The 16,861-nt window shown below is 35.5% G+C and overlaps 2 protein-coding genes across 2 annotated transcripts in view; both read left to right on the plus strand.

Moving 5' to 3' along the window:
* Positions 1 to 589: 589 nt before the first annotated feature.
* LOC128205619 (protein archease-like) lies at positions 590 to 13,802 on the plus strand. The gene is made up of 7 exons (XM_052907378.1): positions 590 to 885; positions 1,526 to 1,550; positions 3,039 to 3,081; positions 4,882 to 4,963; positions 7,528 to 7,610; positions 8,612 to 8,664; positions 12,458 to 13,802. Exons 1-7 carry the CDS (start codon positions 714 to 716, stop codon positions 12,582 to 12,584), a joined length of 585 nt encoding a protein of 194 aa, XP_052763338.1. The 5' UTR covers positions 590 to 713; the 3' UTR covers positions 12,585 to 13,802.
* A 1,713-nt stretch (positions 13,803 to 15,515) lies between these two features.
* The window catches only part of LOC128205006 (dentin sialophosphoprotein-like), a 29,502-nt gene continuing 28,156 nt past the window's right edge, over positions 15,516 to 16,861 (plus strand). The window contains exon 1 of the mRNA XM_052906401.1: positions 15,516 to 15,591. Within this exon, the coding sequence (XP_052762361.1) occupies positions 15,516 to 15,591 (76 nt within the window). The remainder of the gene's footprint in view (positions 15,592 to 16,861) is intronic.

Below are 16,861 nucleotides of genomic sequence, written 5' to 3' on the forward strand. Positions count from 1 at the left end.
TCGAAAAAGCAGCGCTTTCACGACCCCCCAACACTATAAATGGTATGAAAGTTCCAACTGTGTTCTTAACATTTAATAACATTTTAGCAACATTTGAAAACAAGATACGTTTTTATGCGAAAAAACATATTAGTTGAACGTCATCAATAAGTTTTCGATAAAATTACGCAATCCCAAGAAGGAGTTAAAACAGTCTGGTAAAACTATTTAAACAATCATATTAAAATATCTTATCACAAAACATAACTGCAGATCCAGTCATAGAGCATTTTAATGATCCCGACGTGGGATTAATTGTAATAGTCAAGGCTTTTCAGAAAATATTAAAGCCCCGGGTCCTGGTAAATATAACTTCTGTTGAAATAAAATTTGAACACTTCTTCCGTTTTAATTATATTTGCATTAAAACAAAAATAAAACTTAGGGGCCGACATGTATCTGTTGAAAATCAGTATTATAAAGGGGCCGAAAAGTCTCGAGTCAAAATATTTACGTGGCGGAAATGGCAGGGCCGAAATGTCTTAGAGGCCGATTTGATAACGGCCCGATTTGTCTCACTCCCAATAAATCTGCCCAGTAAACTGTTGACTGCTACCTTACACATGTGCAATTTATGTAAACAAACAAACGTGTTAACATTGCATAATATTATAAATCAACACATTTGAATATAAAGTTACAAAGTTTTTTGTTCGATACCTAAGTAAACAATTATGGCGGAAAAACGCGACAGAGATTTTGACATTACAAAAGACTCTGAGAAAGAAACCGTCGAAAAACATCCTCGCCTTGACAAGAATCAGGACTTAGCTGAGCCTGAGGATGATGAACGTTACGACGACGGTGGTGGCGGCGACACCGAAAATATCTACGGCAAATACGAGTGTAAGTTTTCGGATGTGTGTTGTTAAGTGCAATTTCGTTGTTGTTATTGTACATTATTTCGGACAGTTTCATTTCGGATAATATCCTGCTGATAGTACCCTGCAGACACCAGGATGTATGAACTACATGTACATGTATGAGTATGATGCAGAGCCATATTTTTGGGGTGTTTATCATTTCATGGGACATGTTACAACAACTTATTATGATTCCATGACAATATTTTCACATCCTTAACATAAAGCTATCCTCTGTGGTTAAATAAGGAAAGGGAAGAATATTTACATTTTCTGAAGAATTTTCACTCCGGGTTAAAACATGAATAAATTCAATATAAATGAGAATCATACTCATAAGCCACTTTCAGTTCAAAGAATATTCCAAACTACATCTAACAAATACATGTACATCAATTTTACCGGTTAATCCAAACAGTAGCAGAAATCTGCTGGTCTGCATGAGGGCAGAAGGTTGCCATCAAGAAGGACAGGGTGCTGCACCATATACATGTAACTCTAGCCAAAACCCTATATAATTAAATAGATTAATTTTGTTGACTGCATGATACGCCAGTGTTCATTAAACTGTTTTATAGTAATGGTATGATCCCTCATTATTAACTTATTTGTTTTCTTTGTAGATCTGGATCATACGGCAGATGTACAGTAAGTTTTTGTTTCGTTATTCAATCTTTCAATTATTGATTTTTATTCCAATGTTTTTTTCTCTACCTTATATGGGCCCCGCCCTTAATTATTAAAGGCTAGAAGGAAACACCACAAATCTGTAAAAATAATGTCAAATTTTGCATACATTTCCTCCACTGTTTTGTTTGTTCATTGAATATTATAATTATCTTCCAATAAGTGTATTTAAGCTACATCTAGAATACACTTTACAGCTACCACAATCAAAGCCCCATTTCTAGCATTTTTTTATAAGTAATGTTTAAATTTTTTTGGCTTCCCAGAATTTTGTTTCATTATTTTTACAAGTCAAGTGCCTCTGCACCATTCTTAAAAAGTTTAGAAAAAAATCTTGATATCATTGAATATAATGGCAGCTATAACCGAGCACATGTAGTTAGTCTAATTGTGTTGGCAATTTCATAAGAGAAAGCCCATGGTTTGATCTCCACTTTGAGTCGGGTATATGATTTGTACTGGTTATCACCCTGGCATACAAAATAGAAAGCGGTTGATTTTAAAACTGTACATATAACAGTTTGTTGCTCATTAGAGCTAATGTAATTTGTTTGTTTCTGGGACGTTTAATAAATCTTACCTATTAACTTTTTATCTATGAAATGTTAAACATGGACTAATGACCTGTTGAGTATTTATTATAAAAAGGCTTCTGTCATTGAAATGACACTTATGTAGCTAAATTTCAATTGCTTTATTACACAATCATGCCAATATCTTCAATGGTGTGAAATTCAAGGTAAAGAATAGACTATCGAAGGGAATGGCGAGTGGTAAGTGTATCAGAATCTGGTGAATTCGGGTCCTGGGTTCAATTCCTGCATCATGGAGCTTTTTTCTCGTTAACACACAGGTATGGTAAATAGTTTGAACCACTTATTTTTTTTGATGATTCTTAAGGCCTGGGCTCTGTTTCATTAATATTCCTTAGCTCAGCACCCGTAAAGTTATTTGCAGAATCTAAACAATAAATATTGTTATGATATTTACACCAAAAACAAGGTACAGACAGGAAATACATGATTTTAAGGCTGACCATTTTGATTGAAAAGGGTCTAATTCGAGTTACCTGACAGACTGTGTTTTTTCACCCACAACCGTTTTTGTTTTCAATTTTAATTATTTTTGAAATATATATATATATATTTATAAGTTTGTTTTTATGTATTTGCTGATCCAAATGGCTCCAAAGTCATTCGCATCCTAATATGAATATGAAACTTACGTTTAGTTGAAAGGCGAATATATTTAAAGTTACCGTTTGCCATGCAAAAAACAACAACAACGCCTACCGACAAATATTTTTTCGGGCAGTTACCAGAGACAAACTAACTTTTTAGGCCTTTTTAAATTGCATATAGTTATATTAATCACTTCATATATAAACGTCTTCAGAGCATTTGCTAACAGCAAGTTCTATTTATTTATTTAAAATTTTTTCATTTACAGGCTACATGCTTGGGGAGATTCACTAAAGGAAGCCTTCGAACAGGTAAAAAAACATTCCAGTAATCAATCCTATTATAGCTACATTTGCCATAGAGAAATCTTGATGTTCATAATGTATAAGCGGCAAGGGGTTATGACATCATTGTTGATTTAAATATTGCATTTTGATATTAATAGTGCAGCAACAATCTTTACCGGTCACGTGTTTTATTATCTGATGTTATAATTATCTGAAATTCTTTAATGTAAACATATGTTGTTAAAAACCGTTCTCTTACAATAAAAACTCAGCTGAAGATTATTTTTCTATAATTTATTCAAGGTAAAAAATTATTTGGATTTGTAAATATATAAAGGATTGATTGCTTTTACTGTGTGTTTATGCTGTTTGAATTCAAGAATGAGCATGCTTACAAAATTCCCACTTGCTCTCCTGCTGTCATACAGCATGGGCAGGCTTGTAAACTTTCTAAGAAGCACTAGCAACTTCATAGTATTTGCCTGCATGCCCTCCTGCATTTGAAAAATAATGAAGAAGCGCTAGGGCGCTACATGAAATATGCTCACAGTCCCTTGTGTGTTGGCACGCATGCAAGTTTTCCAAGAAGCTCTAGCAGACTTCATGGAATTTGCTTACGGGCACTTCTGTCTTAGGTAAATAGCACAAACGAATTGGATCAACCGTTAACACATCATTATGATGAAATGTTGACATTGTGTGTGATGAAGTTTTTCCCAAATATATTAACCTTCTAAGTGTATTTCTTAGAATGACTGTAAATATTTTCAATCAGAATATAAGAATTCAAACATTTTCACTGAATTGTTGCACAGCAACTGCAGAATGCATTTTGGTAGCCTCCCTGCATGCATTGGCCGGGTCTGATCATATAAACGAACACATATCTGGCCTCAATGTCACAAAAAAAGTACTTATGTCTATTCTCAATCTCAACTCATTTTACCATATAACTTTATAACATGATTAAAATTTCAACTTGTTTATCAATTTTAAAATGTTGATACACATTTTTGGTCAATATTTTATAGAAAACTAATTCTGGAGCAAATATTTTACAAAATGTGTCCAATAAATTATTTTTGAGTTATAAATCAAATTGGGGCCTTAAATGATTTTATAAATCATAGGTTGTTCAGGCAGATGATGGTCTGATCTTATTAATCATAGGTTGCTCAGGCAAAAGATGATCTGATATTATTAAATATAGGTTGTTCAGGCAAATGATGATCTGATCTTATTAATCATAGGTTGTTCAGGCAAATGATGATCTGATCATATTTATCATGTTGTTCAAGCAAATGATGATCTGATCATATATGCCATAGATGATCTGATCTTATTTATCATATTAAGTTGTTTAGGCAAAAAAAGATCTGTTCTTATTTATCATAGGCTGTTCAGGCAAATGATGATCTGATCATATTTATCATAGATTGTTCAAGCAAATGATGATCTGATCATATTTGTCATAGATGATATGATCTTATTTATCATAGGTTGTTTAGGCAAAAAATAATCTGATCTGATCTTATTTATTGTAGGTTGTTCACACATATGCTGATCATATCTTATTTATTGTAGGTTGTTCACACATATGGTGATCTGATCTTATTTATTGTAGGTTGTTCACTGATATGGGGATCTGATCTTATTTATTGTAGGTTGTTTGCACATATGCTGATCATATCTTATTTATTGTAGGTTGTTCGCACATATGGTGATCTGATCTTATTTATTGTAGGTTGTTCATACATATGGTGATCTGATCTTATTTATTGTAGGTTGTTCACACAAATGGTGATCTGATCTTATTTACTGTAGGTTGTTCAGGCAATGTTCAACTACATGACAACAGATTTCTCCACTGTGGAAATGACTGAAGAGCAAGAGGTTGAGGCAGAAGGTATGTATCCATGGTAACCATTTGAGGCTACTAGGATTTGACCTGGACATACTATTAAAAATTTCTATTTTTCCAAAAAAATAGTTGCAGTATTGTCATTAAGTCTTGGTGTTGCAAAAACCTTTCACATGGGCCTTAACTTTTTCAAATGAAATGTTTGAGATTGTGTACAACTGTGTGGTTTAATGTTTGTGAGTGTGTACGACTGTGTGGTTTTATGTTTGTGAGTGTGTACGACTGTGTGGTTTTATGTTTGTGAGTGTGTACGACTGTGTGGTTTTATGTTTGTGAGTGTGTACGACTGCGTGGTTTTATGTTTGTGAGTGTGTACGACTGCGTGGTTTTATGTTTGTGAGTGTGTACGACTGTGTGGTTTTATGTTTGTGAGTGTGTACGACTGCGTGGTTTTATGTTTGTGAGTGTGTACGACTGCGTGGTTTTATAATTGTGAGTGTGTACGACTGTGTGGTTTTATGTTTGTGAGTGTGTACGACTGCGTGCTTTTATGTTTGTGAGTGTGTACGACTGTGTGGTTTTATGTTTGTGAGTGTGTACAACTGCGTGGTTTTATGTTTGTGAGTGTGTATGACTGTGTGGTTTTATGTTTGTGAGTGTGTACGACTGTGTGGTTTTATGTTTGTGAGTGTGTACGACTGTGTGGTTTTATGTTTGTGAGTGTGTACGACTGTGTGGTTTTATGTTTGTGAGTGTGTATGACTGTGTGGTTTTATGTTTGTGAGTGTGTACGACTGTGTGGTTTTATGTTTGTGAGTGTGTACGACTGTGTGGTTTTATGTTTGTGAGTGTGTACAACTGTGTGGTTTTATGTTTGTGAGTGTGTACGACTGTGTGGTTTTATGTTTGTGAGTGTGTATAACTGTGTGGTTTCATGTTTGTGAGTGTGTACAACTGCGTGGTTTTATGTTTGTGAGTGTGTACGACTGTGTGGTTTTATGTTTGTGAGTGTGTATAACTGTGTGGTTTTATGTTTGTGAGTGTGTATAACTGTGTGGTTTTATGTTTGTGAGTGTGTACAACTGCGTGGTTTCATGTTTCTGAGTATGTACAACTGCACGGTTTTATGTTTGTGAGTGTGTACGACTGTGCGGTTTTATGTTTGTGAGTGTGTATAACTGTGTGGTTTTATGTTTGTGAGTGTGTACGACTGTGTGGTTTTATGTTTGTGAGTGTGTACAACTGCGTGGTTTCATGTTTCTGAGTATGTACAACTGCACGGTTTTATGTTTGTGAGTGTGTATAACTGTGTGGTTTTATGTTTGTGAGTGTGTATAACTGTGTGGTTTTATGTTTGTGAGTGTGTACGACTGTGTGGTTGTATGTTTGTGAGTGTGTACAACTGCGTGGTTTCATGTTTCTGAGTATGTACAACTGCACGGTTTTATGTTTGTGAGTGTGTACGACTGTGCGGTTTTATGTTTGTGAGTGTGTATAACTGTGTGGTTTTATGTTTGTGAGTGTGTATGACTGCGTGGTTTTATGTTTGCGAGTGTGTACAACTGTGTGGTTTTATGTTTGGGAGTGTGTACAACTGTGTGGTTTTATGTTTGGGAGTGTGTACAACTGTGTGGTTTTATGTTTGGGAGTGTGTACAACTGTGTGGTTTTATGTTTGTGAGTGTGTATGACTGTGTGGTTTTATGTTTGTGAGTGTGTACAACTGTGTGGTTTTATGTTTGCGAATGTGTATGACTGTGTGGTTTTATGTTTGTGAGTGTGTACGACTGTGTGGTTTTATGTTTGCGAATGTGTACGACTGTGTGGATTTATGTTTGTGAGTGTGAACAACTGTGTGGTTTTATGTTTGTGAGTGTGTACGACTGTGTGGTTTTCTTGCGAGTGTGTATGACTGCTTAGGTTTATGTTTGCGAGTTGGTACAACTGTGTGGATTTATGTTTGTGAGTGTGTACGACTGTGTGGTTTTCTTGCGAGTGTGTATGACTGCTTAGTTTTATGTTTGCGAGTTGGTATGACTGTGTGGTTTTATGTTTGCAAGTGTGAAAGATTGCATGTTTTTATGTTTGCGAATGAGTACGACTGCATGGTTATATGTTTGTGAGTGCGAAAGACTGCTTGGTGTTATGTTTGCCAGTGTGGGAAATTTTAAGAAAATAAGTTATGTCATGGTAACTTTAGAGGCAAATAGTTATGCCATTGTAATGCTTTGAGCAAACTATTTTTTAATGGTGAACTTTTGAGCAAACTGGGAAATCAAGTTTGTTTAGTGATTAAATGCTTATGGAATGAGTACGGTAACCGTCATTGTTAAGAATATGAGGAAAAATAAGTTTTTTTTTATGAAAATAATAATTTTATTAACTGGAGAGATCATAAAGTCTATTCCATAATTAAAATAGAAAGAAATAGTGGATGTTTGTTGCATTTTGGTAAAATTCCAAAAGTGATTTCACTGATAAAAGAAAGAAATCTTTTCAGGTGTGAAAACATAATTTTCTTCGATCACAAGTAAAATAAAAAATTATCTTACACCAAAGTCAACAAATTTTCAGTTTGATATAAATAACAGTTTGTTTCTTATTTTGTAGGCGATGACATGGAATCACTTCTATTTCACTTCATGGATGAATGGCTTTTCGCATTCTGTGCTGAACCCTACTTTATCCCCAGGGTATTGCATTTTAAAGCTGCACTCTCACAGATATACCATTTTTACAACTTTTTTTTTTTTAATCATGGAAGGAATCATGTTTTTTTAATATAAAGTACATATGTATTTCAAGAAAACAATATATCAATACTAAATGTTATCTAATGGCATTGTTTCAGGTTTAAAATGTCATAAGATATCAGTACCAAAACAATTCCGTTCAAGCAATGAAATGACAAGAAATGACCACATGTTTAAGTTGTTACATGTATGCCAAAACGCCTTATTTCGTGGGTATGCAGTTTTCCGTGCCGCCCGTGGACGCGCTGGTAGCAATACAATCAAAATCATCAAAAATTCTAGAGGCACGAAGGGATAAAACTAATTCTTTGAAATTAAATAAGCATGCTTATTTGGTTAAGTTTTTACAAATAACTAATCAAGTGATCCTTATCAAATTTTGAGAACAGGTAGTATATAAGATTGCTGACAAAAAATCAGATCGTAGATTTTTATATTTCCGTTCGAAAATTAATGTTTTATGGCTTAAACCGTTACATATCTAGACATTTTAAATAATTGAAGCCTGTTGAAATCATTTAATATTTTAAAATATATTTAAAATTTATTTTCTGCTGAACGTTACTTTATGACAAGGGTAAAGCTGACTTGACTAAAACTAACAAATACAATCATGTAATTTTTAATTTTTAATGATTAGTGGTTATGTTATTGTTGATCTTGTAATCTTTGAATACTGTTTATGATTTTAAAATTATGATATAATAGTCAAAACGATCAAGTCTTTATAAACAATCAAGTCTATATACATTGTAGAATTTAATGTATTTTATGTGAAACATTTAATATAGTATAGGGTTATAACCATGTTAAGTATGAGCTCTTGAAGTGTTTTAAAAGCTCAAAAGCTTTTTATTCAGGTTAACATTTAATTTATCTGGAGAAATGCACATTATTATCTTGTTACTATACATCAAGGAACAGCATTTTTTTCATTTCAGAAAATTGAGATTACAGAAATGGATTTGGAAAATTTTAAAATCAAGTCTAAAGGGTAAGTAAACTTTCATGAAATATTTGCTTCACTATCAGCAGCCAATGGAACAAAACTTGGATAAGTTGTCCACAAGTTATCTTTAGGCAAGTTTGCACATTGAAATGATTTGATTGGTTAATATTTTCTTTTCGATAAATATTGACCAATCAATAACTATGCTGGCTAACTCTTCCCTTTTTTGACAAGTTTTGTAACTCAAGCTTAAATTTTATAAGATTGATGGCACTTTATAATCAGAAAAAATCAGTAAATGATCAATTAACCTAATATCAGAACATGGACAGTTTTCAAAGGATTTGTTTTGGACTTAAAGATGCACTCTTACTCCCAGATAAAATTTACCACAGTAAATGATATTGTTTTAATATTCCAAAAAGGATAAATACATGTCGAAAACAATGGCACTTTTGAACGTGTGTTTTTTATGATAAAAGTGTTATTTCAATGGGGTATAATAACAATGGCTCTTATGAAGGATACTGAGTTTAACTTGGAAGAAATTAGCATAAACATGGTATTTCTACCTTATGAGACTATGGTTGACCACAGTAAATCTTTTAGCAATCACCAATCATTTAATATTTTTGCGCTTCCTGCTATTAAATACACGGTTACAATCTTGTTATCAGAAATGATTTTTTTCCATAAATGCATTATTTAGTAAGTAGATCAAGTTTTATCAGTCAAAATTGATGTTTGTTTTACATGTGTATGTACTGATTTTGAATAAGAGTGTCCCTTTAACAATCAACATAGTTCTGGCAATGTGAACATGTGTGTAGTACAAGGATCATATCCCTTTGACCCATTATTACCATATTGCCTTTCTTGATTACAAAAAAGAAAATGCTTCAGCACAAAATGATGAAATAAAGAAATGTTTGATTCATGTACATTACTAAAACGATAACTCTGTGATCCACTTTTCCATTACTGTCACCCTAATTGTCTCCCTTGAAATAAAGAGTTTTAGCCAATTAACTTACTCTAAGTTAGAACTGTATGTCTTCTGTTTTAATTGAAACTATATAATTCAATGCTCCAGCCAGGATTTGAAAAGGGCAGGGTGCTAGGTCAGAAAGGGTTCTTTTGATGCGCATTAAACAAATCTTAATGGGGCATTTGCAAGGGTCAATTTTCAATGCATATTGTGTGTATTTTGTAACTACTTTCAATACTAATAGTTTGTTATGAATACCTCAGGTTTAAAATATCTTAACTGAAATGTCAAAATTGTGTATATTTATTATTCTTATTTCTGATAATTGACTTGACAATATGTCCAATATATTTATTGTAAATATCAAATCAAGTCCATAATCATCAAAGGCGGCTCTGTCAAACAAAAGGGCACAGGGTAAATATTTAAAAGGCAACAGAGTGCCAGAAAAAGGGCAGCTGGGTGATGAAAAAGGACAGCAGGGTGCCAGGAAAGGGCAGCAGAGTGCCAGAAAAGGGCAGCCGGGTGCTGAAAAAGGACAGCAGGGTGCTGAAAAAGGACAGCAGAGTGCCAGAAAAGGGCAGCAGGGTGCCAGAAAAGGGCAGCAGGGTGCTGAAAAAGGACAGCAGAGTGCCAGAAAAGGACAGCAGGGTGCTGAAAAAGGACAGCAGAGTGCCAGAAAAGGACAGCAGGGTGCCAGAAAAGGGCAGCAGGGTGCTGTAAAAGGACAGCAGAGTGCCAGAAAAAGGGCAGCAGGGTGCTGAAAAAGGGCAGCAGGGTGATGAAAAGGACATCAGGGTGCCAGAAAAAGGCAGCAGGGTGCCAGATAAGGGCAGCAGGGTGCCAGAAAAGGGCAGCAGGGTGCTCCCCCTGCTATTTAGTCTTAGCTGTAGCACTGCTTATAATAAGATTATAACATATTTTACATATTTGGCTAACATATTAAGGTAATAATAATTCAAGTTTACAGCATGATTCAATGTGCTCTTTTCTCCCCTAGCACCCAGTCCTTCTTCTGCAGCACCCTGTCCCTCTTATGCAGCACCCGGTCCTTTTTTTAAATTAGGCTAAAACCATAAAGACAAGATTAAAACTTTAAGGAAATATCAGGAAAATGGATGTGCTGTTTTTCTTTTTCCCTACTTTGGTCATGAAAACTCTCATAATTTTCCTTCTATTTTGAAAAGAACCCTTCTGCTTTTTTCTACATTTCTATGGGCAGCGCTGGAAAGTCTGCAAAAACTTGTTTCACAGATGATAATATCTTAAGTAAAAACAAAACGTAAAATAAGTGAAATATCTTGTTGACAATTCATCCATTTTTAGCTTGACTATTCGAATAATAGGTGAGCTATACTACTCGCCCTGGCGTCGGCTTTGGTGTCCGGTTAAAGTTTTAGGGCAAGTTGGGATTTTCACTTATAAGTCCAATACCCTTCATTCAATTGACTTAATACTTAACACAGTTGTTCAGGGCCATCACATGATGAGGTTAGATAACTCCATATTATTCTTTACACAGATTATGGCGCATGATTGACCATGGAACTTAGGTTAAAGGTTTAGGGCATGTATTTATTAATAACTTCTATACCCTTTGTTCAATTGACTTAATACTTCACACAGTTGTTCAGGACCATCACCCAATGAGGTTACATAACCCCATATTATCCTTAATACAAGTTATGGCCCCTGATTGACTTAGGTTAAAGTTTTAGGGCAGGTTAAAGTTTTAGGGCAAGTTGGGATATAACTCCAAGTCCTTAATACAAGTTATGGCCCCTGATTGACTTAGGTTAAAGTTTTAGGCAAGTAAAAGTTAAGGGCAAGTTGGGATTTTAATAAAAACAATTTATACCGTTCATTCAATACACTTAATAAAATTCAAAATTATTTACGACCATCTTACAACAAAAAACATGAATCCATTTTAACCCTAAATACAAATTATGGCCCTTGATTTTTTTTTTTTCATATTTGTATATTCTTAACCACATTTTCATAATGGGAAATCAAGTTATTTGAATGACTTGCGTCATTGTTCGGGCGGACTGGTGAGAGGGCAGAATCAAAGTCACCTTATCTATTCACTTCTAAGTCAAAGTGGCGTAGTCGAGCGCGCTGTCTTACGACGGCTCTTGTTATTGATAGAATGACTAGATTTTGCAAAGAAAAAAAAAAATATGTAAAAAGAATTTAAGGTGTCCAATAATTATGTGACATTTGGATGTTTGGTGACACCGTCATATTTTGGTATCATTTGAAACCATTTTATGTGTACAGGATGCACATGTAAGTATTATCATAAGAAAATATTTCAAGCACGAGTTTAAGGCTTTAAAAGATTGTCAATTGGTCATGCAAAACTTATCTGTAATTTGTTTTTGGAAATTGAATCATCAGTAAGTACTTTCATTTCATATTTTTTCATTTACAAATATTATATAGGGTATTTAGCAATAATACAATTAACATTACTGACAATGGCATACAATGACAAGCTTATTGGTACATGGAATACCTTTATACTTACATTTTGTGAGGGTTTATAATAGAAAAACAATAATTTAAAAACTTTTTTATTTTAAATATTAAAGCAGGTAAGTGGTCGCTTATGGTTGTTTTTATTTTTGTTTTTGAAAAGCCACCTTTGCTCATGCATCTTGGTGCCCACCCCTTTGACTGCTTTTGGGGGCTAACGTGGCCCCTTACCCCTCGCCAAAATGGTTTCAGCCCTTCAACTGCCTTGTTATTGACATTCCGTCACTCCAACACCACACGGGCTTAATAGCTATTCATTAATATATACTTTATTATACATTGATCCATGTATTGGTTTTGTGCTTTCAGGTATGGTGAGGAGTTTGACTTAGAAAAACATCCACAAGGCACTGAAGTAAAGGCAATCACATACTCCAACATGCAAATCTACGATAACGACAAGAAACACGAGGTGTTTGTTATCATTGATATATAACCATTACAAGGCAACTTATCATCTCGCGTTGGACCAAATATGTCAGATTACGGTGTTTGTTAAAGCTTGTATTATATTTAAAATCATTTATCGAATTAATCGATCACTTATTGAATTAATCGTGTTATTTGCAAAATCAAACTCACTGTGTCTGAAGTGACCTATGAAAAAAATTGTTTTGAAATAAATAATATTGCTTCTTGGATTTACCCGTTGGAATAAGAGATCGTATAAAATGATTGTCGATAAGAAAGTCCTTAGATAGTGTTTTGAACGTGACACAAGTCTATAACATTGTTGATGTTTTACATTTGATATATTCATCATGACGTGGATCCATATTAAGTAACTTCTTGAGCCTGAGTAACAGAAAACTGAATTCTTAAATGCTTCAAAATATCTATTATATAACTTATGTTGACAAAAGATGTGTGCCTGGTTGTTGAACAGATTATTTGTTATGAATACATAGCATAAAACAACACAATTAAAACATTGCTATTCTGAGTCCCAAACTCAGACTTGGGACGTTAGTGTATCGGACCCGGTCGTTTATCATTGGTATTTGAGATAACTTAATGAACTTGAAGTGAGAGGGACTCGCTCATGTTTTGGACCAAAAATTACCGGTATATCCAAATTGCAGAAATTATACAATTATAGAATAGACAAAGTATTTCTGGGTTTACTGGGGTGTGAACCCTTGCCAGCCAGTAAAGCCAAGAAAAAAACAACAGATGCCTTTACCACTAGGCCACCATTTACTTATTTAAAAGCGATGGATATTTTGACCTTTTAACAAAGCATTGATAACATAACAGGATAATTTCTTGCCACAACGATTCACCCATAGCTGTTATTATTGCTAATGAAAATTTTGGTATTCAAAGACGATATTTAAGCAAATATGAACATTTGCTGAAGGGTTCTAGCTTTTTATATCTAAGTTTAACACTCCTGATGATTTGCCGAACTTAATTTCGTCATACAAAAAAGTGCATTTAACAAAAATATGAGCAAGTCCCTTTAATATGTTTTTTTCATTTTAATTGCCTAATATATTTGATACCAAATGTATATAAGATATTTTGTGTGAATTTTTAGTATTATCTAATACTGACATTTAAGGCATTATAATTATGTATATATGACTATTTTCCATGTTTGATATTTTAAATGATGCATATTGGTTTTTGACAAATAAATAATGATAATTTACTTTTTACCTTTGATGAAGGATTTATTTTAAGACCAACCTTGAAATTCAACTTGATCCAGTTATAAAAAAAACTTTCATTTTGAGCTGTCGTGATTGGTCGATTTTCGTCATACATTGTCCATCTTAAGGAGTGTGTAACCGTCATTTATGGTTTGCTGTATTTAGGGGCTCCGGACTGAGGAGGTTGGTAGCCGGTACGCAATCACTCAAAATATGACATTATTTGATAGGCCTCAAAATATTATAGTTATATTTGTTACACAGGATTCTGGTAGATCATATATAGGACATTATGTGAGTGGTCATGACTACTCTTTTGATAATTTACTGTGGTAATTGTATAAAACATTGTTATATGATACTCTTTATTGATAACAGGATGTTAAAAGTTAATGTGAAATAATACCCTGCTTCAACAGACTATTGCTGGACAGTACTTATAAGTAATGCACAAAGTGATGCATTTGTATCTATTTACTTTGATTGAGTTTGACCTTTTCCGTTTCTCCTAAGACAATTCATACTGGTTACATCAAGCCAAACCGCCTTGATAACTTCATGTTCGCCTCGTGTGCAGAAGGTGGCGGGTCCCAACCCCGGCCTCGTCAAACCGAAAGGCGTTCAAATATGGTACAAGTAACACTCTTGCCTAGCGTTCGGCATTAAAACAGGAATACTGGGACAGAGGTGTACTTAGTACAGGTTAAACACCGGTGTTCAAAGTTACCTGGTATTTGAAGATTGTATGACGTCTTATCTCTTTATTTGACTGTTAATTGCAGTCACTTCTGTCTAATACAACTTATGGCATTTAAAATCAATAAAGTCATGATGGCTACTCGGCATGTCAAACTCACAGGCGTTTGGGCTTTGACGTGCCTGTTTTACAAAGGATTTCACATGACGTATGGTGACAGAAATCAATCTCATATCGACCATATTTCGATGAACTAGGAGTTATTTTATTCATCCGCAATTGCACTGTAATCGTCAACCCACCAATGAATGTTTCTTGACCCCAGGCACTCTGCCATACCCTACCAGGTCAGCTATAGTCACCGGACCCCCCGGCTTTACATCTATAGAGAGGATAATTGACCTCCAGGCACTCTGCTCAGCCTTACCAGGTCAACAATGGTTTCTGGACTTCCGGTTTTACATCTATAGAGGAGATTATTGACCTCCAGGCACTCTGCTCTGCTTCACAAGGTCAGCTTTGGTCACCGGACTCTCGGCTTTACATCTAGAGAGGGGATTATTGACCTTCATGGACTCTGCTCCGCCTCACCAGGTCAGCTATTGTCACCGGACTCCCCGGATTTACATCTTTAGAGGGGATTATTGACCTCCAGGCACTCTTCTCCGCCTCACCAAGTCAGCTATGGTCACCGGTCTCCCCGGCATTTCATCTATAGAAGGGATTATTGACCTCCAGGTACTCTGCTCAGCCTTACCAGGTCAACAATGGTTACTGGACTTCCAGCTTTACATCTATAGAGGAGATTATTGACCTCCAGGCACTCTGCTCTGCTTCACAAGGTCAGCTTTGGTCATCGGATTCCCCGACTTTACATCTAAAGAGGGGATTATTGACCTCCAGGTACTCTGCTCCGCATAACCAGGTCAGCTATGGTCACTGAACTTCACGGCTTTACATCTATAGTGGGGATTGTTGACCTGCAGACACTCTGCTCCGTCTCACCAGGTCAGTTATGGTCACCGGATTCCCCAGCTTAACATCTATAGAGAGGATTATTGACCTCCAGGCTCTCTGCTCTGCCTCACCAGGTCAGCTATGGTCACCGGACTCCCGGCTTTACATCTATGGAGGCCATTATTGACCTCCAGGCACTCTGCTCCGCCTCGTAAGGTCTGCTATGGTCACTAGACTCCCGGCTTTACATATATAGAGGGGATTATTGACCTTAAGGCACTCTGCCCAACATTACCAGGCAGGGCTTGTAAAACTTTGGAACCTCAATCGGTCCGGACCCGGCGAAGACCCCCCCCCCCCCAAAAAAAAAAAAAATCCCCCCCTTAAAAAAAGAAAGACCTGTTCAAGAGTCCGATTTTAAAGAGATGTCATACATTTTCGCGACGTCTTGTTAATATTTTTTGCGATGTGGCAATTTGTAAGAGGGCTCTAGAGCCAGCATAGCCGATTCGGGTAGTCATTGATACAAGTTTAATTCAAATGAGATTCTCATCCAGTTCTGCGGCGTTTCTAACAAGAATATATATGACGTAAGCGGCGGACTCAGCTGTCAGACTATGTAGTTAATCAAGCGTATCGCTGTTGATATCCTATATATTATTACGTTTATTAATTCGGTATTTTAATGCTTTCACGGATTTACAATGACATGCATTTATCTTTAAAGCCGTTTTTAACCAGCAATGATTCTTTATAACAATTTAAATTTAACCGTTTTGTAATCAACAAACGGATATCATGTAATAATCGACGAAGACATATAGCATATTGCCATGTGAAAATATGGACCGATTTTAACACTTAATCAGGAAAGCTGCAAGCAGTTTAGCACATAGTTTGTTTAATTGTGTCTTCTGCTTATACCAAAACACGTGATTGGACCGATTACAAGCGTCTGCTAATTAACAGAAAGGCTATATAGTGATCTGACAGCGTAGCGGAAAAAGCAGCTGGTCGCATCGGTCTCATGGTAACCAAGACACTTTTATGACCCATTGGCTGTAGTTTTGAATGTGTGAATGACCCATGAATGTTTATGTATTACAATTTAGTCGTTTTGGACCGAAATTACAAAAAAAAAATTAGAAAATTTCGGACCGATTTTTTTTTACACTTTTTGAAATTGAAATCGGTCTGGATTGGTCAAAATCGGTCCAGACCGGCAAATTGCCGGTTTTTAGAAGCCCTGTTACCAGGTCAGCCTTGTCACCGGACACCCCGGCTTGACATCTATAGAGGGAATTTTTGACCTCCAGGCACTCTGCTCCGCCTCACCAGGTCAGGTATGGTCACCGTACTCCCCAGCTTTACTCCCAGGCTTTTCATCTATAGAGGGGATTATTG

The sequence above is a fragment of the Mya arenaria genome, chromosome 10 (genome assembly GCF_026914265.1).
Source record: "Mya arenaria isolate MELC-2E11 chromosome 10, ASM2691426v1".
Taxonomy (NCBI): Eukaryota; Metazoa; Mollusca; class Bivalvia; order Myida; family Myidae; genus Mya; species Mya arenaria.